The following is a 23,354-nucleotide window of genomic DNA, read 5'->3' on the forward strand; positions in this document are numbered from 1 at the left end:
AATATTTCATTGAATGACAGTTTCATAATTTATTTAACATCCCCCAGTTGTTGGATGTTTAAGTTATCTCTAAATTTTCATCAATATAAGTGGTTCTAATATACACATGTATGTATACATGTAACTTTTTCTGCTGTAGGGGTTTTTCTTCAGTAAGTTCCTTGGGATGGGATCCCTGGTTCAAATACACATGAACATTTTTATGACTCTTGGGAACATATCCCCAAGCTGCTTTCCAAAAGTGTTATGCTTATTTGCAGAGTCTCCACTAATCCTGTGCTACTGCCATGCCTGAGAGGTAGCTAATAAAGGACCCTCTGTGTCATTCTGACCACATTTCTTCTTCTCTTAGGGCACCCTCTTCTTCCCCCTCCCAGATGGGACCGGCTGGCTGTATGTACTGCATGGGACTCCCGAGCTCCCCAAAGCCGTGGCCAATATCTACCGTGAAGTGCCATGTAAGACGCCCTACACTGAGCTCCTGCCAATAACCAACTGGCTGAACAAGCCCCAGAGGTGAGGAAGTGGGGGAGACGGGGGGAGGACTTGCACCGTCGAGCCTAGCCCCTCCCCTGGTCAGGGCCCCTAGAGGACAGTGGGGGCTAAAGAGTCAAAGTTCTGTGCTGCGGCCAGGCATTGCTCAACTGAGCCCCAGAGAGAGTCTCCTGTTCAGCGCTCTCTGTGAGCAGCTGATAACTTGAAAATCTCCTAGAACAGAGCCTGGCACAAAATAAGTGCTCAGTAAATGTTAGCTGTCATTATTATTATCAAAACGATAATTGTGGTTGTTATTATTGAAAGCCCTGTCTTATCACCTAAGCCACTGGCCAGAGAAGGACGTCCCTTGGGTCTTGTACTTGCAGTGAGAGTGGAGGAGAACAGAAGACCTAGAGGAGCTTGAGGCCAACCAGCCTGGTCCCCTTCTTTTATGGAAAAGAAGCCAAAGGCTGGGAGAAGAGAACTGCCTGCTCAGCATAGTGGATGAAGGCCCAGACCCAAGCTGAAATGCTAGTTCTGCCAGTAACTAGGCCTTGTTAAATGAGCTGTCATCTTCCTTCTCTCAGCCTCAATTTCTTCCCTAGTAAGATGGAGAGGATAACGAGAGGTACCTCCGACAGGCACTGTGAGGACTAAAAGCCTGTAATGTAACACGCGTGGTGCACCAACTCAGTTCTGGCACAAAATAGGCGGTTAGTAAATGGTAGTTACTGTTATTGTTAGTGACAGAGTGAAGACTAGAACCCTGGACCCGTGTGCTTTCCATGAAATCAAGAGTGGAGATGGCACCTTGCCTTCTTTCCTTTGGGCAAACTGTCTCATTTTGTCTGTCCTCTCTTCTTGCACCCTTGTGCTCCCCCAGATTCCAGGTCATTGTGGAAATGTTGAAACCGGAGAAGCCCGACCTAGGTGTCACCTTAAAGGGCCTTGATTATATTGATGTGCTGTCTGCCTCCAAGAAAGACTACAAGCTGAACTTCTTTTCCCACAAGGAGGGACTGTACACAGCAAAGGTATCCACCTGTTAAGGGCACTGCCCTGGGACCCCAGAGGTTTGACCCTGAGGCTGATGATCCCCGTGTTGGGAGTGAAGATGCCCTCTCACAGCCAGCCTAGCGTCATCCTGTTAGGCTGACCATTTAGAGGGACCAGGCAAAGGCATTCAGGATTCCCAGACTCTTCAAGATGAGACCAGATTGCAGGGCTAGCCAGCCAACGTGTAGGTCCATTCCAAGCCTTCAAGGTGGCAGAATCATGAAAATCTCTAAGCAGTAGGTAACAGTGGACCAGCAAACACCAGACCACAAAAATAGTAACAAAAGATCCCTTTTCTGAGGGCTTATAGAGTGTCCAGCATCATGCTGAGCCCTTGACACAGCTAGTAACATCAGAGCCAGGATTCAGCTTAGAGCCATCGACTCTAAGACTCCTCAGGGTCTTTCACACGTGAGCGGTTTGTCCTAATTCATTCGTCAATTGAACAAGCATCTCTTGAGCACATGCGCCATATGCTATACACTATGTGCTGGTAATGCAGCAATGATCAAAAGTAGGCACAGTCTCTGTTCTCCTGGAACACACAGTCCAGTGGAGGGAGATGGACATTCATCAAATAATTGCACTATGAATGCATACTTATAAAATGGCCTAAGTGCTGTAAAGAAAAGGAGCATATGGGTCAGTGGCTCACTGAGAGGTCAGGGCTGAAGAGAATTACAGAGGAATTACCCGCTTACAGGTGGTACTTGAAGCCAAGATGGAGGATGGAACCACCTAGGGAAAGATTTTAAAGTGAAAAAGTAGCACGTGAGCACAAAGAAACGGCAAGAATAAAAGGCAATAATAACAAGTACTGGCAAGGGTGTGCAGAACATGAATCCTTCACGCAGTGCTGGTGGGAGTGTAAATAGTGCAGCTGCTTTAGAAGAAAGTCAGGCAGTTCCTCAAATGGATAAACGTAGAGTCACCATAGAATTCAGCAATTTATACCCAAAATAGGTGAAAACATACGTCCACACAAAAACCTGTACATAAATGTTCATAGCATCATTATTCATAAAAGCCAAAAAATGGAAACAACCTAAATTTCCATCAATTTACTGAATAGATAAATACAATGGAATATTATTTGGCAATAAAAAGTAATGGGGGGCTTCCCTGGTGGCGCAGTGGTTGAGAGTCCGCCTGCCGATGCAGGGGACACGGGTTCGTGCCCCGGTCCAGGAAGATCCCACGTGCCGTGGAGTGGTTGGGCCCGTGAGCCATGGCCGCTGAGTCTGTGCGGCCGGAGCCTGTGCTCCGCAACGGGAGAGGCCACAACAGTGAGAGGCCCGCGAACCGCAAAAAAAAAAAAAAAAAAAGGTAATGGGAACAAAGTACTGATTCATGCAACACTGAAATGAATGCTGAAAACATTATGCTAAGTGAACGAAGTCAGTCACAAATGGCCACATATTATATGATTTTGTTTAAATGAAATGTCCAGAATAGGCAAATCTATAGGAACAGAAAGTAGACTAGTGGTGCGTAGGACTATAAGGGATGGATTAGGGGGAAGTGGGAATGATTGTTACTGGGGACAGGGCTTCTTTTGGGGGTGGCGAAAATGTTCTAAAATTGAGTGTGGGGATGGTTGGATCACTTTGTGAATATATTAAAAAAGCACTAAATTGTACACTTTAAATGGGTGAATTGTATAGCATGTGAATTGTACCTCAATAAAGCTGAAAGGAAATATGAGACATAAAATATATATCAAGAGGTTCTAATACCCATCTAATAGGAGCTCCCGAAACAGAAAAACAAGATAATAAAAGGAAGAAAATACTCTATGAAATAATTGAAGAAAAAAAATGTCCAGAGCTATTTGACAAAGTCTGAGTCTTTAACTGAAGGAACCCACCAAGTTGCCAACCAAGGAAAAACAGACTCACATCTAAGTACATGAGAACAAAATTTCAGAAAACTGGGATAAAAGAGAAAGTCCTAAATAATTCTAGAGAAAATAGATGGAAGTAATATTCACAATAACATTAGATTTCTCATGGAAACACTGAATACCAAAAGCAATAGGGTAAGCTATTCAAACTGTTTAGAATGACTTTCAATTTCGAATGCTTTTTCCAGACAAGACTATCATGAGAGCAAAATAAAGACACTTTTAAACATGCAGAGACTCAAAGTAACCAACCCATATACACAATCCCTATCTGAAAGAAGTGCTACAAAATTTAAAAATTTTCTTTTTCTCTTTTTATAATTTGTACACAATTTATGTTTACGTTAACAGATACAGTGGAAAATATGAAACATTAATTCTAATTAGCAAAATGATTCCTCTTGTAAATGAATCCAAGAGGAAAGTATAGGATACAATGAACAAAGAATCAAAATTAAGTTGATAGGTAATTTCAAATAATTGTTGAAAAGAAATCTGAAATTAATATTTCATGTGACCTCAATATAGGAAATAGCAAGGGGAGGGATAAAATAAGGCAATGAAAAAAATTTTCTTTCGTTTGGAAGCAAATGGGGAGATAAGAGATTTTCTCATTCATAGAGAAGGGTAGGAAGAGAATTAGAGCTATTTGTAAACTGTAGGTATGAACAGAAAAATACCAGTAAATATATTTATTAAAATACAAGTGAAGGGACTTCCCTGGTGGTGCAGTGGTTAAGAATCCACCTGCCAATGCAGAGGACACGGGATCGATCCCTGGTCCGGGAAGATCCCACATTGCCGCGGAGCAACCGTGCGCCACAACTACTGAGCCTGCGCTCTAGAGTCTGTGCGCCTAGAGCCCGTGCTCTGCAACAAGAGAAGCCACTGCAATAAGAAGCCCGTGCACCACAACGAAAAGTAGCCCCAGCTCGCCGCAACTAGAGAAAGCCCATGCACAGCAATGAAGACCCAACGCAGCCAAAAATATAAATAAAGAAATAAATTTATTTTTTAAAAAATAAATAAAATACAAGTAAAATTTTGGGTAAAAATGACAACAAACCCAGATCACAGGATCTCTTTACAGTAACATATATACTGAAATGAACAATAACAACCTAAAAGTGTTTTAAAAGTCAAAAACACTTTTACTTCTGGTTATGTTGGAGTAACTAGACCCTCACGATGAACAACCATAAAACTGGACAAAATATCTGAGGTAACTCTTCTTAAGCATCGGACAGCAGGCAGCACAATACTGCAGTCCATCAGAGAGAAGAGAAACCTATGCAGTGAGTCCTGTGATTGTCCTCTCTGGCTTGTGACAATTTCCTGACTGCTGTGTTGTCAGCTCTAGAGCAACTACTAAAAATCTATTATTTAAAAATATAGGTAAGAAGCCAGTAGAGGAAATGAAATATATTACAAAAGATTACACATTGATCCAAAAGAAGGCAGGAAAGTAGCAAGCAAGGAATGAAAAAATAAGAGACAAATGGAAAAGAAATAGCAAAAGGGCTGGCTTCAACCCAAACACATAAATGATTGCTTTAAATGTAAAAGACTAAACACTCCAATTAAAATACAGAGGGTATCAGAGCACTCTCAATTTAAAGACAGGAAGAGATTGCAAGTAAAAAGGCAGGTATGTAAAGAACTATTACCACCTACTGTAATAAGATAAATAGCTCAAGGCATTAAAAAAAGCAAAAAACTGGAGTAGACTCTAGGTCACAGAAGTAAATATGTGAATGACCAAGAAGCGCATGAGAAAATGCTCAACATCATCAGTCATCCAGGGAAAGAACTGAAAAAGGGGAGCAGCTTATCAACAGGTCAGACACAGGGGTGAGGGGACAACGCACTGCAGTTACAAGTGTGAGCTCTGGAGTCAGGCCAGCCTGGGTTCTCATCCTGGTTCTGATACCACTCTGCAGGTGACAAGATAATAACTTGCTAAGCCCGTTTGCTCATGTTTAGAAAAACCAGTGAGGGGAATAGTCATGTTGCCTACAAGCTGTATGAATTAAATAAGTACTTCCAGTGCCTAGTACACAGTAATCAAGTGTTAGATGCTATCATTATCATTATTGTTATTATTAACTATTCCAGCAGCAGCAGGAATTGGAGTGAAGCCCACCACAACATGAACCTCTTGAGGTCTTGCTTGTTCTCCAGGGCCACTCAGCTGTCCCCACTGGGGACACCATCTTCAGCACTAGATGGTGCTGCTCTAGCCTCTCCTAAAGCAACCCAGGCTTCTTCATGCTCTCTCACCTGGGAGAAGCCAGAGCGGAATACCTGAAGAGAAGGGCTGGCTGGCAGGGTTCACAGGGGCTGGGAGGGCCTGTGTCAGCCTGGTCCCTGTGCTTCACGCACTGCGAACAGGGAGAAGGATCGTGTAGACGGCGGAGGACCCTGGGCTAACCCCTCTGCTCTGCCCCACTTCCTCCCACTCTCTCTGTGAACCCAGGTGATCTTCCGAAACGAGGTGACCAACGAGTTCCTATACTACGTGGTGAGTTTCAAGGTCATCCCTTCAGGCATCATCAAAACCATCGAGATGGTGAGCCCTGTCCGGCAAAGCACGTCGGCCTCCATCAAGGTGGAGAACCCCCTGCCCTACTCGGTGACCTTCTCCACGGAATGCAGGGTGCCCGACATCAGCCTGCCCTCCCAGTTTGTGGTGCCGGCCAACTCTGAGGTATGGCCCTGCCTGCCAGGGGCTCCCCGCCCCCATATCCGTGCTGGAGGCTCCGCCCAGGGGGCCTCTGGATCCACGTTCTGCATCCCTTAGTTGGGCCAGCCTTGGCGGTGGTCGGGAGGGCAGGGGATGATCGACTGGTCGACAGCGCTCCTGTTCTCTCCTTTCCTCTGCTGCCCAAGTCCTCACATAAACCAGGGCCACATAGAGCTTCGGTTCAGGCATGTAAAAGGGACTTGTCTCTATTATGTGTTTGTTTGCCTTGCTCAAATTTAAAATATTCTTCTTGGTTTTCCTAATTACAAAAGTCACATAGAATATATGTGGTGAAAAGGACAGCAAGGGACACATAATAGTGTATCAAGTGTACAACACACACATTTGTCTATGTGCTTGTTTATGCGCAGACCACTTCAGGGAGGTGGCCCAAGAAGACTTTGACAGTGGTTGGGCAGACATGGCCCGGAGTTATGAACTGGTGGGAAGATAAATGCTCTTTTCATCAGTTTGTCACTCCAAACTCTCACTGTCCGGATTCCATCAAAATCTCTTCTGTTTCCCCAGCTTCAGCCCACCAGGCCTGTTCCCTGCACTCCCACTCCGTCTCTTCCTTCACTTTCAGAATCTAGTTATCTGTTTTGTTCTTCAGAGAGAGTCTCCATGCCCTTTATTTTATTGTATTTTTATATTTTTCACTGTGAACGATACAGAAAAGTATATAAAACATACATATACATATATGTATGTGTACATATAAACATGTATATGCATGCAAACATGTTTGTTTAAACAAAAAATTATGAAATAAATATCAGTTAAACCAATACCCAGGCCAAGAAATTAAAACTTGCCACCTCCCCAGACACCCCTCTCTCCCTGACTCCTAAAAGTTGCCACTATCCTTATTTTGTAATGATCATGTCTTGCTTTTAAGCAATATAGTTTAGTTTTGCCTGTTTTTGAACTTTATGCAAAAGAAATCATACTATATACATTCTGTAATGTTTTATTTCTTTCGCTCAGAGTTGTGAACTGTGACGGTCCTCCATGCCGTTGCCCACAGCTGAGGTTCATTCATCCTCACCGCTGTAGACTATCCTAAATGACTAGACCACAATTTAGATCTCCATCCTACTATGGCCAGACATTTGTGTTGGTTTCAACATTTGGCTATCGTGGAAAATGCTGCTATGGTTCTTTTTGCACAAGCGCCCTCTTGATGCACATGCGCCTGTATCTCTCCACAGTGTACACCCGGGAGTGGAATCCCTGGGTCATAGGATGCGCCTGCCTCTAACTGCCAATCAGTAGATAACTGCCAATCAGCAATGCGAGTTCACCAACCCTTGGTATTGTCAGAATTTTTTAAAGTTTACCAATCTGATAGACTCTTCATAAACTGATAACTCCCTTTTTACATACAGATTGATTTTAGTTGGGTAATAGTCTGTGTAGGAGATTTGCCTCTGTGCTCATGAATGAGAATGGACCACAGTTTTCCTTCCTCATACTCTTTGTTCAGTTTGGGTGTCACTTTTGCTAATTTTCTCACTTTCTCAATTCTGTGAAAGAGTTTATAAAAGATTGAAATTATGTCTTCTTTGAACTCACTGGTGAAGCCACTGAGAACTGGTGTTTTCTTTGTGGGAAGATCGTCTACTACTGATTCAATTCTTTCAGTGGGTTATTGGACTATTTAGATGTTCTGTTTCTTCTTGAGTCAGTAATAAGAGCCCTTCCATTTCATCGATATACTGAAAATATTGGTATAACATTGTTACTATCCTCTTATTACCTTTTTTTTTGTTTTTTGATTTTTTTGGTACTCAAAAAACCCTCATTTTTTAAAATTAATTTTTATTGGAGTATAGTTGCTTTACAATGTTGTGTTAGTTTCTGCTGTACAGTAAAGTGAATTAGCTATACATATACGTATATCCCCTCTTTTTTGGATTTCCTTCCCATTTAGGTCACCACAGAGCATCAAGCAGAGTTCCTCTGCTTCTCATTAATTATCTGTCGTATACATAGTAGTGTATATATGTCAATCCCAGTCTCCCAATTCATCCCACCCCCGCTATCCATACATCCGTTCTCTACATCTGTGTCTCTATTTCTGCTTTGCAAATAAGTTCATCTGTATCATTTTTCCAGATTCCACAAATAAGTGATATTATATATTTGTTTTCCTCTTTCTGACTTACTTCACTCATTCTCTAGGTCCATCCATTTCTCTGCAAGTTGCACAATTCCGTTCCTTTTTATGGCTGAGTAATATTCAATTGTATATATGTACCACGTCTTCTTTATCCATTCTTCTGTTGATGGACATTTAGGTTGCTTCCATGTCCTGGCTATTGTTAATAGAGCTGCAATGCACATTGGGGTGCATGTGTCTTTTTGAATGGTTTTTCTCAAGGTATATGCCCAGTAGTGGGATTGCTGGATCATATGGTAGCTCTATTTTTAGTTTTTTAAGGAACCTCCATACTGTTCTCCATAGTGGCTGTATCAATTTACATCCCCACCAACAGAGCAAGAGGGTTCCCTTTTCTCCACACCCTCTCCAGCATTTATTGTTTGTAGAGTGTTTGATAATGGCCATTCTGACTGGTGTGAGGTCATACCTCATTGTAGTTGTGATTTGGAGTTCTCTAATAATTAGTGATGCTGAGCATCTTTTTGTGTGTTTGTTGGCCATCTGTATGTCTTCTTTGGAGAAATGTCTATTTAGGTCTTCCACCCATTCTTCGATTGAGTTGTTTGTTTTTCTTGATATTGAGCTGCATGAGCTGTTGGTATATTTTGGAGATTGATCCCTTGTCATTTGCTTTGCTTGCAAATATTTTCTCCCATTCTAAGGGTTGTCTTCTCGTTTTATGGTTTCCTTTGCTGTGCAAAAGCTTTTAAGTTTAATTAGGTCCCATTTGTTTATTTTTGTTTTTATTTTCACTACTCTAGGAGGTGGGTCGGAAAAGATCTTACTGTGATTTATGTCAAAGAGTGTTCTGCCTATGTTTTCCTCTAAGACGTTTTATAGTGTCCAGCCTTACTTTTAGGTCTTTAATCTATTTTGAGTTTATTTTTGTGTATGGTGCTAGGAGGTGTTCTGATTTCATTCTTTTACATGTAGCTGTCCAGTTTTCCCAGCACCACTTATTGAAGAGAGTGTCAAAAAAAGCTTCATTTTTAATTTAGCTTTCTGACTCTGTGCTTTTGCCTTCAATACTTTCTCAACGATTTTCTTCTCCTCAATAAGGAGAGCATGTTTGATCCTGTCACTGACACATTTAGCACACAGGGAGCTACCAGAGGCCCGGCTGACGTGTTTTTTCATTTTAGACAACCTCATAAGAACTTTAGGTCTCACAGCACGAATCTTACTACCTTTTTTATGTGACGTCCCCTTTTCATTTCTAATATTGGTTATTGTGCCTTCTCTCTTTGTTTCTTGATCAACCTTGCTAGAGGTTTCTCAACTGTTTTTTTCCAAAAAAGCATCTTTGGGCTTTGTTGTTACGCTCTATTGTATGGTTGCTTTCTAGTTGATTGATTTCCACTCTTATCTTTGTTATTCCCTTCCTTCTGCTTCCTTTGGGTTAGTGTTGCTTTAACTAATTTCAAAGATAAACACTTAGGGAATTAACTTGTAGTCTTCTTTATTTTCTAATATACACACTTAAGATTATAAATCTCCCACTAAGTACTGCTTTAGCTGCAGCATACAAGTTTTTATATTTATATGTAGTATTTTTTATCATTAAGTTCAAAAGTGTTCTAATTTTCACTATTATTAATACTTCTTTTTTGACTCCTGGTTTATTAGAAGTTTCTTAATTTTCAAAGATGTGGATTTTTCTAGTTACCACTTTTTAAAATTATTTTGTGGTCAGAGAATATATTCCATATTATTTCCGTACTCTAGAATTTTTTTAGACATGCTCTATGGCCCAATATAGTCTTTTTTTAAAATCCTCCTTCTCTTTTTGAAAAGAATGTATTTGCTGTTTTGTTGTTCAGTTTTCTTTACCCTTACTGATAGTTTTGTCTGCTTGTTTAATCAGTTTTAGGAGAGTATATTAACATATACTACTATGATTGTGTATCTGTCTATCTTTGTAGTTCAGTCATGTTTTGCTTTATGTATATACTTTGAAGCTATATTACTAGTTAAATAAAAATTATAGTATCTTTCTGGTGACTTGAAACTCTTTTCATTATAAAGTGATCTTCCTTGTCTGTAGTAACACTTTTTGCCTTAAAATCTATTTTGTCTAATATTAATATAGGTTTCTTTTGGTTAGCATTTGCATGGTGTGGGTTTTTTTTAATCATACTTTCAATCTTTCTCTATCCGTATAATCTAAACGTGTCTCTTATAAACGGTGTACAGATGAGATGGATTTGGTTTTTTAACCCAGTCTAGCAAGGCTTCCTTTTCACTTGAGCATTCACATCATTTATATTGAGTGTAAATAGTGACGTATTCAGGTGTACATGCAAATCTGTACTTTCTGTTTATCTTATCTGTTCTATGTTTTCTTTTTCTCTTTGTTTTGTAGTGATCTCTTCCTGGCATGTCTTCATTGTCTATAGCAATATTATTCTGCTCATCATTCACCTTTTTTATTCCTTTTCTGTTGTTCATTCTAACTTTTTCCATGCTTTTAGAAGGAAAAGGTGGCCCTGGATACCTTTTGTAGCTTCACGTAACTAACATTCTCTCTTCTGTTGTTACCACAAATATTTTTTAAAATACAGCTTTGTACTTTTTAGGGTTTTTTTTCTTTTTTCTCCCCACCTTTATCTGAGCTTTATCTTTCCTTTGCCCTAAGTGTCTCAGTCACAGTCAAATAGATTCTACTCTCAGAGGTTTCTCTCAGCACAAGGTTTTGTCTTAGAAGGTAGTTAAAGTAACTTGGTTTTAAGCTGCCCCACGTCACCCAATCTTATTGTGACATGTTTGCAGTTAGCGATAAACTAGAGCCTGAGATCATCCTTCCAGCTTAGGCTGCTGTTGTCAGTTGTCCCGTCGAGTTTCCCAGGTTGAGTGGGACCCTCCATCTAGGGTGATTCTCTGGCTCTCAGACTGATGTTCCTTTGCTCTCTCTCCCACTCCTCTCAGACAGTGGCTTACTCACACCAGTCTCATGGCTGTGAGTAATCAGCCCTACTCACCCATCTTTTGGAGTTGGTAGCTTATCTTTTCTCTTAGTTATGTTATAGATGTTGTCGTTAAGCTGGTTGGTCTGAGTGTTTTGTGGGGGTTTGGGAAGACTGTGCAGCGGCTTGCTCAAAACCTGACTGGTTTTAATGTATGACGTGAGGCAAGAGTCAAGTTTCCTTTTTCTCCAAGTGAATATAATCATCTCAGACTGTGTTACTACAAAGACCGTCTTTTCCGCACTGATTTACACGGCCATTTGTGAAATAAATCAAGTGTCCATATATGCATGGATCTGTTCTAGGTTTCCTATAATATAATAATGACTCAATTTCTGAACTTGTACCAATACCACGGCATCCTAATTATCACAGTTTTATAGTATAGTTTGATATATGGCCAAGCAAGCAATCACTCTAGCTTTATATTAAGACTTAATAATCTCTTATATTCTTTTTTTTCAAGGGTACCTTGGCAAGAATAGCATTGCATTTTTGGCCCTTTGCATTTCCATATATATATTTAAATCAGCTTGTCAAGTTCCTTAAAAAAAAAAAAACTCTGTTGGGATTTTGATTGGGATTAAATTAAGTCTATAGATTATTTTAAGAATGTATAAGTTTTCTGGGGTATTCCCTGGTGGTCCAGTGGTTAAAACTCCACGCTTTCACTGTCAAGGGCCTGGGTTCAATCCCTGGTCGGGGAATTAAGATCCCACAAGTTGCGTGGTGCAGAAGGAAAAAAAAAAAGAATGTATAAGTTTTCTGTTGATCCACAACAAATTATTCCAAAACTCAGCAACTTAAAACAACAGACATTTATTACCTCCACAGTTTCTGAGGATCAGGAATCGAAGAGCAGCCGCCTAACCGGGTGGTTTTGGCTCAGGGGCTTTCATGAGGATGTCAGTTGTCAGCCAGGACTCTAGGCATCCCTAGGCTTGACTGGGGCTGGATAATCTGCTTCCAAACTCACTCATGTGGTTGGTTGTTGGAAAGGTCCTAGTTCCTTGCTGGCTGTTAGCTGGAGGCTTCAGTTCCTCACCGTGTGGCCTCTCCCGCGAGCTGCTTTCAACGAGGCAGCTCACGTACCTAAGAGTGAACGATCTAAAAGAAAGTGAGGGGACTTCCCTGGTGGCGCAGTGGTTAAGAATCCACCTGCCAATGCAGGGGACCCAGGTTTGATCCTGGGCCAGGAAGATCCCACATGCCACGGAGCAACTAGGCCCATGCACCACAACTACTGAGCCCGCACGGCACAACTACTGAGCCCGCGTACCACAACTACTGAAGCCTGCATGCCTAGAGCCCGTGCTCTGCAGCAAGAGAAGCCACCGCAATAAGAAGCCCGCACACCGCAACGAAGAGTAGCCCCCGCTCACCGCAACCAGAGAAAGCCCGCGCGCAGCAACGAAGACCCAACGCAGCCAAAAATATTAAAAATTAAAAAAATAAAAGAAAGTGAGGCAGCAAAGAAGAAAGAGCATGCACAAGACAGAAACCACAGTCTTTTCCTCTTAATCCCAAAAGTGACACGCCATCTCTTCTGCCACATACTTGTGGTCACATAGACCAACCTGGTTCAGTGTGGGAGAGGACTATACAAGGGTGTGAATACCAGGAAGTAGGGGTTACTGGGGGCCATCTTGGAGCCTGTCTGTCATAGGGGAGAATTTGAATCTTTATAGTATTGAGATTTCCAATCCATGAGCAAATCTCCATTAAGTCTTCTTTAATTTCTCTCAATAATGTTTTTTGTTTTCTACGTAGAGGCTTTACTCATCTTTTGTTAGATTTATTTCTAGGTTTTGTATATTTTGATGCTATTATAAATAGCATCTTTTTAAATTTTCATATTCTAAATATTTGTTGCAATCATTTAGAAATGTAACTGATTTTTGTATATCACCTTTTACCCAAACAGCTTATAAATAAAATTCACTTAATAATAATTTAAATTGTAGATTCTTGTATTTTGTACATGTACAACCATATCATCTGTAAGTAATTACAATTTTGTTTCTTCCGTTCTAAACCTTTTCCTTTAAGTACTTTTTCATGCCTTATAGGGCTATCTAGGACCTCCAGAACAATGTTGACCAGAAAGGCAACAGAAGGCATTATCTTGTTCCTGATCTTGAAGGGAAAGCTTTCAAAGTTTCACCATTTATTATGATGTTTGTTTTGGGTTTCTTATAGGTACCCTTTATCAGATTAAGGGTATCTCCTTCTATCCCTAGTTTGCTAAGAGCTTTTTTAAAAACACTATGAATGGATGCTGAGTTTTATCAAATACTTTTACTGCATCTATTGAGATGCTCATTTGATTGTTTTCCTTTTAATTTGTTAATGTGGCAACTGATTGGTTTTTCCAGTGTTAAACCAACTTTTCATTCATGGAATAAGCCCAACTTAGTCATGTAGTATTCTCTTTTTTATATGTTGCTGGATCAGTTGGATAACATTTTTATTAGACATTTTGTATATATGTTCAGTAGGGAAACTAGCATCCAATTTTCCTTTCTCCTTGTTGGATTCTGATGTCAAGTTGAGGTAGGTTTCCTCTTTTTCTTTTCTCTGGAAGAACTTGTGGAATATTAGATTGGTAGAACTTAAAAGTAAAGCTTTGTGATCTGGAATTTTGTTAAGGGAAATTTTTTGTTTTATTATTGATTAAATATCTTTCATGGTTATAGGACTATATGGGTTTTCTTTATCTTTTTGAGTCTGTTTCTGTAATTTATATTTGTTTATACATTTGTCCATTTTCATCCAAATTTTTTTAATTGTGGTAAGATCATGTAAATTTTTGTACTGTATTCTCTGTTAAACATCTACAGTAATTTTAGTGATATCCTCTTTATTTTATTGTTCAGGAAGAAGTAGTTTTCTTTTTTTTTTTTTTTATAAATTTAATTTATTTTATTTTTGGCTGCACTGGGTCTTCATTGCTGCGTGCGGACTTTCTCTAGTTGTGGCGAGCAGGGGCTACACTTCATTGCAGTGCACGGGCTCCTCATTGCAGTGGCTTCTCTTGTTGCGGAACACGGGCTCTAGGTACACGGGCTTCAGTAGTTGTGGCTCACGGGCTTAGCTGCTCCGTGGCGTGTGGGATCTTCCCAGACCAGGGCTCAAACCATGTCCCCTGCATTGACAGGTAGATTCTTAACCACTGCGCCACCAGGGAAGCCCAGAAGTAGTTTTTTTTTAAAAAAAAACAAAAACAATACCTACTCATGATAAAAACAAAATTTTAACCCTACAAAAGTACATGAAATAGAAAGTAAAAGTCCCCACAGTCCCATTTCCCCCATCCTAAGATAACTACTGGTAACAATTCGACATACCCTTGTCTCTTTTCTGTACATACATAGACATAATCTTCTTCACAAAAATAAGCTCATATACATTTCTAGAGCTTTATATACATTTCTAGAACCTTCTTTCTTCCACTTAAAATATTACCAGCACCTTTTATTTCAACGCTTAGAGCTTTGCCTCTTCCTTTGTAATGGCTACGTAATATTCCACTGACGTGAATAAAGAATACTTTATTTACCCAGTCTCTTACTGCTAATGCATTTGAATTGTTTCCCTTGTTTTGCTATTATAAGCAGTACTCCTTGGTTCTTGTTTTGTTTTGCTTTGGATGATAATAGAGGAAGGAGAAGGCCTCCCCCAAATGATGATAGAACCCAGGAAACTGTTCAGAGATGGGCTACGAGCAAAGAAAGAACTGCCTGACCTTCAGCCCTCCTGCCCCTCCAGCCCACCCACCCCCATCTCCATAATTATGCTTCTCAAGAGAGGATCCAGTACCTTTTTTTAGATTCAAAGAGATTCCAGATATAGAAATACCCAGACTAGGGAAAGGTAGAAGGGGTCCATAGGAGGAAAAGTGGGCTGGTTTGGACAGAGGTCCCCCAGGCTCAAGGTCAGTATGAGCATCTGCTACCAACCTGCTGTGAGGTCACCGGGGGGCAGAGGATGGGTCAGACGTTCAGCGTCACCCGAGCCTTCATCTTCTATTGCAGGGCACATTCTCATTTGAATTCCAGCCCTTGAAAGCTGGAGAAACCTCCGGGAAACTAACACTGCACAACAGTGATTTGGGTTACTACCCATATGAGCTCAGTTTGAAGACCACGCCAGCACTGCCTGAAAAGCCTGTCCACTTCCAGGCTGTTCTCGGCAGTGGCCAGAGCATCTTTGCCAAGTTCACCAATTACGCCCGGCAGAAGACAGAATACTACTGCAGGGTGAGCAGCCCCTGCCTCACCCTCTGCCCTATGCTTTCCAGAAGTCTGGGCTCCAAAATAATGGGAGGGGGACACGGCGGGTGCAGAAATGTGAAACTCAGACTCAAGTGCTTTATCTAGTTGGAAACTCCCAGCTAGAAACAAAGAATACCAGGCCTGGGTTCTTCCTCACAGACTTTCTAGCGTAACAAGCTGGGGTTGGGGTAGGGGGAGTTTTGCTTCCCACAACATACTCAGTGGTCAGTACAGTGAGACAATAGAGCTTAGTGGTCATGAGTACCGGCTGTGGAATCCAGCAGACCTGGATTTGAATCCTGGCTTCACCGTTTACTCTTTGTATGAATAGTTTACTAACACTCTCACAGGATAGCTGTCAGGATTTTTAAATAGGTATATAAAACTAATCCTGGCCCATAGTAAGTGTTCCATATGTGTTAGCTATTAAATCAGTGTGAATATAGGATTAACTACTGAAACAGAAAGCCCCGCAAACCAACAAAATAGTAGTTTATTCCTCTCTCAGATAGCAGTGTGCGCAAAAGCAGTTTGGGCTGGAATGGCAGCTCCGTGACATCAGGCACCCAGACCCTTCTTTCCTGATGCTCTTCCCTCTATAGGGAGTTGCTGCGGTGCACACAGACCAAGATGGTTTACTGTGACATCCACATTGCAGCCAGCTACCTGGGGAAAACGGGGAAGCTGCATACATCACTGCCACTCACATTCCACTGAAGAAAACTTCATGTGACAACACCCAGCAACAAGGGGAGCTAGGAGTGTAGCCTTACACTGGGTGGCCGTGTGCCCAGTTATCATCAGAGTCCCATGGCCATGGTCACAAGGCATAGGCTCTATTTTTAACTGAGGTAGAGTTGATGTACAGGATTTTGTAAGTTTCAGGTGTACAACGTAGTGATTCACGATTTTTAAAGAGGCATAGGCTCTTGATCATCCCCATCCGTCAGGAGAAGCCTGGTTATTCTGTAGTAACAAACAGCCCCAACATCTCAGTAGCTTAAAACAACAAAGGTTTGCCTCCCATTCGTGCTTCTCTATCCAGGGAAGGTCAGCAGGGGACTCTGCTCATCACAGCCACCCGGGGATCCAGGCTGAGGGGCAACCACTATCTCAGATGTTTCCAGTCATAGCAGCAGAGGGGTGAAAAGACCCCAGAGGGACTTGCTCTGGCAAATAAATGCTCTAGTGTGGAAGGGACACTTTGCACTTCTCCTCTCAACTTATTGTCCAGAACTAGTCCCACCCGTCCACGAGGAGCCAGAGTCTCCGGTCCTCCAGGGGCAGTGGAAGGAAAGAAGCACGGGATACGGGGGGGCAGCACCCAGGACTGCCGCCCATATCATCCCGCTGTGTGTCTGTTTAACATCTCTTGGCCTTGGTTTCTCTGTAGTAAAACGGGGATAAACTAGTAACACCTACTCTTCAAGGGAGTTTTAAGGGCACAGCTTTTGTGTAACCTGCCCGTCCTCACGCAAGCGTAGGTTGCTCATGGCGGAGGGTGGAGGGCTGGGGACGGACATGAACTGCTGGTTTGCTCTTCAGAGTCCTGGGTGAGCTGAGCGCGTTTGTTCTCCTTTCAGACCGACTGTCCAGACTTCCACACGGAAAAGTTCATCTCCGCGGCCCCCGGGGTGCAGGGCGGCACCGAGGCGAGTGTGGAGGTATACTTCGAGCCCAGCCGCCTGGGCGAGAGCAAGGGCATCCTGAGCCTGTCATCGCTCGTGGGTGGCGAGTACATCATCCCCCTCTTCGGAGTGGCTCTGCCGCCCAAGCCGCAAGGCCCCTTCCTGATCCGAGCCGGGTGCAACATAGTCATCTCCTTCAAGAACGTCTTCTACCACCCGGTCACCTTCTCCTTCACGGTGGAGAACCCGGCCTTCTCTGTCCGCGCCATAGACTCCGTGAAGCCCAAGAAGATCAACAACATCACGGTCTACTTTGGAGGAAACCCATCAGGCAGCAAAACACCCATCACCAGCAAGCTGATTGTAGCCTGCCCTCCCGGCGAAGGCAGCGACACTGGAATTAAATGGGTTTATTACCTGAAGGGGATCACCCCCTAGTGGGAACCAGGGCCCGCGGCATCATGGAAAAGCCGTCTCCTCAGCCTTAATACCTATGTGTGGTTCTAGCCCTGCGAAGAATAGAGAAAATAATCAGAATTCTAAAGGTACTGTTTTATCCTCCAGTTCAATTACAGGGGCACTTATTTCTGCATTATATGAATTCCAGATATCTGTATGAAATATAGATATTCCATATTAAACATGGTAACTACACGAAACAGCTATATTTTACTTGACAAGGACAAGTCTCTTCATTTAGTCTCTTAATATATCTCCAAAGCCCAAGCACTATGTAATAATGCTCATGTTTAATAAGATGACACAGGTCTTACACTCATGACCTTCCATCATACAGCACTTAGCAGTGTATGACTCTGGGGCCCCTTTTTTTTTTGCGGTACGCGGGCCTCTCACTGCTGTGGCCTCTCCCGTTGTGGAGCACAGGCTCTGGACACGCAGGCTCAGCGGCCATGGCTCACGGACCCAGCCGCTCCGTGGCATGTGGGATCTTCCCAGACCGGGGCACGAACCCGTGTCCCCTGCATCAGCAGGAGGACTCTCAACCACTGCGCCAACAGGGAAGCCCCAGAATCTGCATTTTAATGACACCTCCAGGGGGGTTGTGTGCACACTGCAGTGCAGAGCACTGCTTTAAAGGCACCAGCAGAACTTGAGACTTTGCTGAATCCACAGCCCTAACGCTCTTCATTAGAGCCCTGGAGAGGATCTCACCAACTCTGCTTTCAGACGAAGTGAATGAAATGGTTGCCCGCCCCGCAAAGTCCCTCCTCCCGCCCACTCCCCAGAGGCAGAGCTGGGGGGAGGGGAGCAGTTGGCCCACCACCACCTTCTTCTAAACGGGTGCCTTTTCAACACTTCTAAACCTAGTATGATAAACAATCGTTAAGACTGCAGGAAAGACGGAGGAAGCCGTGAAGAAGTTGGCTAAAGCACCCACGGTCACAGTCGGAGCGTGATGAGACTCAAGATTCCTCTAACTAGGACTTCCCTGGTGGCGCAGTGGTTAGGAATCCGCCTGCCAATGCAGGGGACACGGGTTCGAGCCCTGGTCCGGGAAGATCCCACGTGCCACGGAGCAACTAAGCCTGTGCACCACAACTACTGAGCCTGCGCTCTAGAGCCTGCAGGCCGCAACTGCTGAGCCCGCGAGCCACAACTACTGAAGCCCGCTCACCTAGAAGTCTGTGCTCCACAACAAGAGAAGCCACCGCAATGAGAAGCCCACACACCGCAACGAAGAGTAGCCCCCGCTCACCGCAACTAAAGAAAGCCCACACGCAGCAACGAAGACCCCACGCAGCCAAAAATTAATTAATTTTAAAAAAAAGATTCCTCTAACTGTGAAGGTCAGGACTCAGATATGTTCCCTTGGGGCTGCAGGGCTCCAGCCACCACCCCAGACACTGGCTGCTACAGAAACTGGCCACTTCCCAGTGTCACCACCTGCAAAATGGTGCCTTTAGGTGGCCAGGGGCAGCTCCCCTCCTTCAGCCCCGCTCCAGCTCCCCCCAAGCCACTGAGTCTAGAGCCCAAGCCTCAGTCAGGCCTGGAGTGAGGAGGCAGACCGGCCTCCCTGGGACCAAGCAACCAGCTCAGACCCTGCCCCAGCATGAACCCCCTTCCCGGATGACTTGAGATGGGGTACATCGCTTTCCTATAGGTGGTTCTTATGTTTTCTTGGCCTCAAAAAAGGCAATGACAAAATCGTTTCATATTGGCAAGTTTGGAATGTCGCTCAGCAGAGAGCTGAAGGGGAGGCTTAGTGAAAACAAGCATTCTGACGAAAGCTAATAGAAGTTACATTTGAAAGAACGCATTCTCAGCAAAGGAAACCAGGAGACATCTCACTGGGGGGTGTTCAGAAAATATCAGGGCCCAGGTGGCACAATCCCAGAGACCATTGTGCACGGAAAACAACGTGAATGAGGCCCCTGACACTGTTCGACACAGAGGCCCTGGTGAGTGTGGCATCCTAAGTCTAACCACTTCTTTGGGCGAGTCCTGCCTCAGGTCAGAGGTGATGATACTGTGACGTCATGAGGGCCTGCTGGATCTGAAGAAATCCCAAGTTTGGGATCTCCCAAACCTCTCATACTGGGCCTCAACATGTTGCCCTGACACTGCAGCAAAACCACACTGCTGTTGGAGAAACTGCTTTGTGCAATTCAAGATTCGGGTTCAGTTTCTTACAGTGTCACCAGCACCCTCTTGCAACAATGCCCATAAGTTATGTAACACCAACCAGGCCTCATCACACGTATGTGCAGATGAGTTATAACTGTGACATGATGGCCACTGTGCAACCAGACATACTAATTATCCACTAGTCTGGAAGAGTCTGAGCACGGCAGGCCTGGCCACCAGGGACAGAGGAGAAGTGAGCACATAGAGAAGGCAATGGTGGCCCTTGGGCTTTATTCTCAGTACCAACGCCAGTCCAATTATGCATAAATAACCTTAACTAGCTGACATTTTCCAAGATGTCAGAAAAAAAAATAACCGTTATTTTCAGGAACTTCTGAACTAAAGGTAGGACAAAGCATTGGTTTTAGCCTTGAATGAGAAACTGGTTTCTTAGCAACCTAGGCCAGAATATGATTACAGAAGAAAAGAGTTCCTTCTGGTAAAAAAACATTTCCTTACTGTTTCAATTGTTAAAAAATTGTATCACATTATGACCCATGGGAAATTCAGTTCACCTTTAAGAAAAAGCCAAACCAAACAGCAAAAGAAACAGATGAAATATTATGTTAGATATGGATCTAGTGGAAATGAATACACACTAAAGAAATAGATCCAAATCATTCCCATTGATTTTTTTTTTGCATTGTTTTACCTCAACCATCATCAAAATTCTAAAGACATAAACTTTGCAAGACATTTAGAAATGTCCTTATCAGTGCTACTTGGTATCAAGGTAAGGGGAGGAACCTATTAAGCAATACATTTTCTTCTGGAGATGAATCTGTATTGGGGGCAGTTTTCAGGTTGTCGGTGCACCCACCTTCATTTGTCAGATTGTGTTGGCAAGGGTTTTAAAAGCTGTGAAAATCCCACCAGTAAAGGAAAGCACATTTTTCACAGATTTTTCTAGACACAATTACTCCATGACTTGCTGAGTTGGGGGATGGCTCCTGTATTTGTTTTCTATGGCTGCATAACAGATTATCACAAATCTAGCAGCTTAAAACAACACAAATGTCTTATCTCAGTTGCCATGGGTTAGGAGTCCAAAAGGTACTAAATTGGGTTCTTGGTTCAGGCTCCCACGGGCTGAAATCAACATGCCAGCCAGCTGCATCCTCATCTGGAGGCTGAACTGGGGAAAGATGATCTTCCAAACTCCCTCAGTGTGTTGACAGTATTCATTTCCTGGCAGCCATTTCACTGACGTATCATTTTCTTGGCAACTGACAACAGGGGACCAATTTTAGCAACAAAAGACCACTCTCAGGTCCTTACCAAGTGATCCATCATAGACAGTTCACTGTTGTTATTATCGACTCCTCAGGGCCAGCAGAAGAATATCTCTCCCATTTAAAATCTCTCCTAACTTCATTTAAGGCCTCTGCTGATTAGGTCAGGCCCACCCAGGATAATCTCCCTTTTTAGTAACTCAGAGTCAACTGAGTAGGGACATTAATTAGATCTGCAAAATATCTTCTGCTATGTAACATGACAATTGTTAGAATGACAGTCCATCATATTTACAAGACTTAATCACAGTTGAAGGGAGGGGATTGCCCAGGGTGTATAGCAAAAAGGGTGGGACTCTTAGGGACCATCTTCGAATTCTATGTACCATAGCCCCTCACTTGTGTCCCATAGATTCTGATCTGTTGATTGAGGATAACACTCCATTTTCAAGACTGTTATAAGCTTTACAGGACTGCTTTTCACTCATTAGAAAAAAGTACGACCAGTGTTATTTCATATTGTTAAAAAAAAGAAACAGGCCCCAAATTGATTCACTTGTGCTAAACTCATGTCAGCAAACCAAGACTTAATATCTAACCTACTTGTAGTTTCAGCTTCTCCCAGCAATATGACCTTTAACTAGTTAATCTGGAATTACCTGATCAGCTCTGGTGAAGTAATCTGCATGATAAACACCCCCCTTCCCCAAAGGAAGGTGACATGCCTGAAACAATCTACTTCATTCCTAGCTGCCACCCCCTTCTGCCTATAAAAGCCTTCCATTTTGTTGAGCTCCTTGAAGCTCCTGTCTGCTAGATGGGATGCTGCCAGAGTCATGAATTGTTGAATAAAGCCAATTAGATCCTCAAATTTACTCAGGTGAATTTTGTTTTTTAACAGTATTAATCCTTATTGGGTTCCACTGTGGTATTATAGCTTTGCCCTAAGTCCCTGTTCACTATGGAAGCTTATGATAAGGAACGCTGATGCATCTCCCTGTTACTGTATCTTTAGCCACACTGCATCCATAAAGTGGTTTTTCTCACACAGCTTCAACTTCTGTTCCACCATTTTGTGTGAAACTTCAAAGCACTTGGAGGGGCCACTTTATAGTGGCTGCACCTGGAGGCCTGCAATCAACACATTTGGGGCTTCTGCTGTCTGTAACCCAGCCCTGCAAGGTATCAGAGCATGATAAACACATCCTGAGTCCCAAATGGTGAGGTGACAGCCACTGCTGGTACCTGAGATTTTAGATGGTAGGCAGATAGTTGTTTTTAATTGCAATTTATATGTTTTAGAAAAATATGTCACTACTCAAACCCATGATTTTAAGGCATAAGCAAGGCTAAAGAATGAATTTAAGATTTTTTTAAAGTGAGTTGATTAGCAAGTACTTTTAAAATAACAGTACAAGTGGCTAGGACATAGCGAAAATCAAGATGGTGTTACTCCAATGCGGGAAACTTTGGCATATGAGATATTGACTGGTGACTAAGTAGTGAATGAACTAGCAGATTCAGCAAGTATAGAATAAATTATCCTAAGCGAGTCAGGCTCCAGGAGCCCCTTCGTTCTCACGAACATCTACAGAAGCCCACCAAGTGCCAAGCCTACCACGTGCGGGCAGTTGACTGCATGTAATACAGGCCCAATTAAGCAGGTCTCAAACCAGACTCAGGCTGTTGGGGTCGAAAGCTGGAGTGTGAGGGTAGAAGGTGAAGCCGTGTGGGGCGTGGCCAAACACCCTGCAGGTGCGTGCGGAAGCGTGGCTGGAGAGGGGCGGGTCCTAGCGCCGGAAGGCGGAAGGCGCTGCAGAGTCACCTGATTCAAGTAAGATGGCTGTTACCCTTTAAGAGCTGCGGTACGGGTTCCAAGTGGGACTCCTGACCGGTTGGGCGGTCGAGGGCAGGTGTGCTGAGACGGGGACCTGGCCCCGGTTCCGAGGCGGCGCGCGGCGGCGGCGGCGGCGGAGCGAGTCAGGCGGCCCGGGGCGGCGTGGTCCGTGAGCCGGCGCCGGAGGCAGCGCGGAGCCGCAGACTCCCCTAGCCCCGGCGCGGCCCGGGCTGCCGCGGGCTGAGGAGTCGCGGGGCTCCGGGGAACGCCCCGAGCTGCCACCATGAACCCCGAGAAGGATTTCGCGCTGCTCACGCCCAACACCATGCGCGCCTTCAGTGACAAGCTCTACGAAAGCTGAAGGTGGTGGCAGCGCTGGAGATAGACAGGTAAGAGCCGCGGGCACCCGGGATAGGCGTGGAGAGCGGAGC

The 23,354-nt window shown here is 43.5% G+C and overlaps 1 protein-coding gene across 1 annotated transcript in view; it reads left to right on the forward strand.

Moving 5' to 3' along the window:
* Positions 1 to 17,857, forward strand: part of HYDIN (HYDIN axonemal central pair apparatus protein) — a gene marked incomplete at its 5' end in the record, with an annotated part of 342,250 nt that extends 324,393 nt beyond the window's left edge. Inside the window, 5 exons of the mRNA XM_082677828.1 lie at positions 353 to 516; positions 1,361 to 1,511; positions 5,913 to 6,143; positions 15,341 to 15,565; positions 17,164 to 17,857. Coding sequence (XP_082533954.1) covers positions 353 to 516; positions 1,361 to 1,511; positions 5,913 to 6,143; positions 15,341 to 15,565; positions 17,164 to 17,646 — 1,254 coding nt within the window. The 3' untranslated portion in view covers positions 17,647 to 17,857. The remainder of the gene's footprint in view (positions 1 to 352; positions 517 to 1,360; positions 1,512 to 5,912; positions 6,144 to 15,340; positions 15,566 to 17,163) is intronic.
* Between the last annotated feature and the right edge of the window lie 5,497 nt (positions 17,858 to 23,354).

Source organism: Grampus griseus, assembly GCF_964374135.1.
Source record: "Grampus griseus genome assembly, chromosome: 19".
In the NCBI taxonomy this organism is placed as follows: Eukaryota; Metazoa; Chordata; class Mammalia; order Artiodactyla; family Delphinidae; genus Grampus; species Grampus griseus.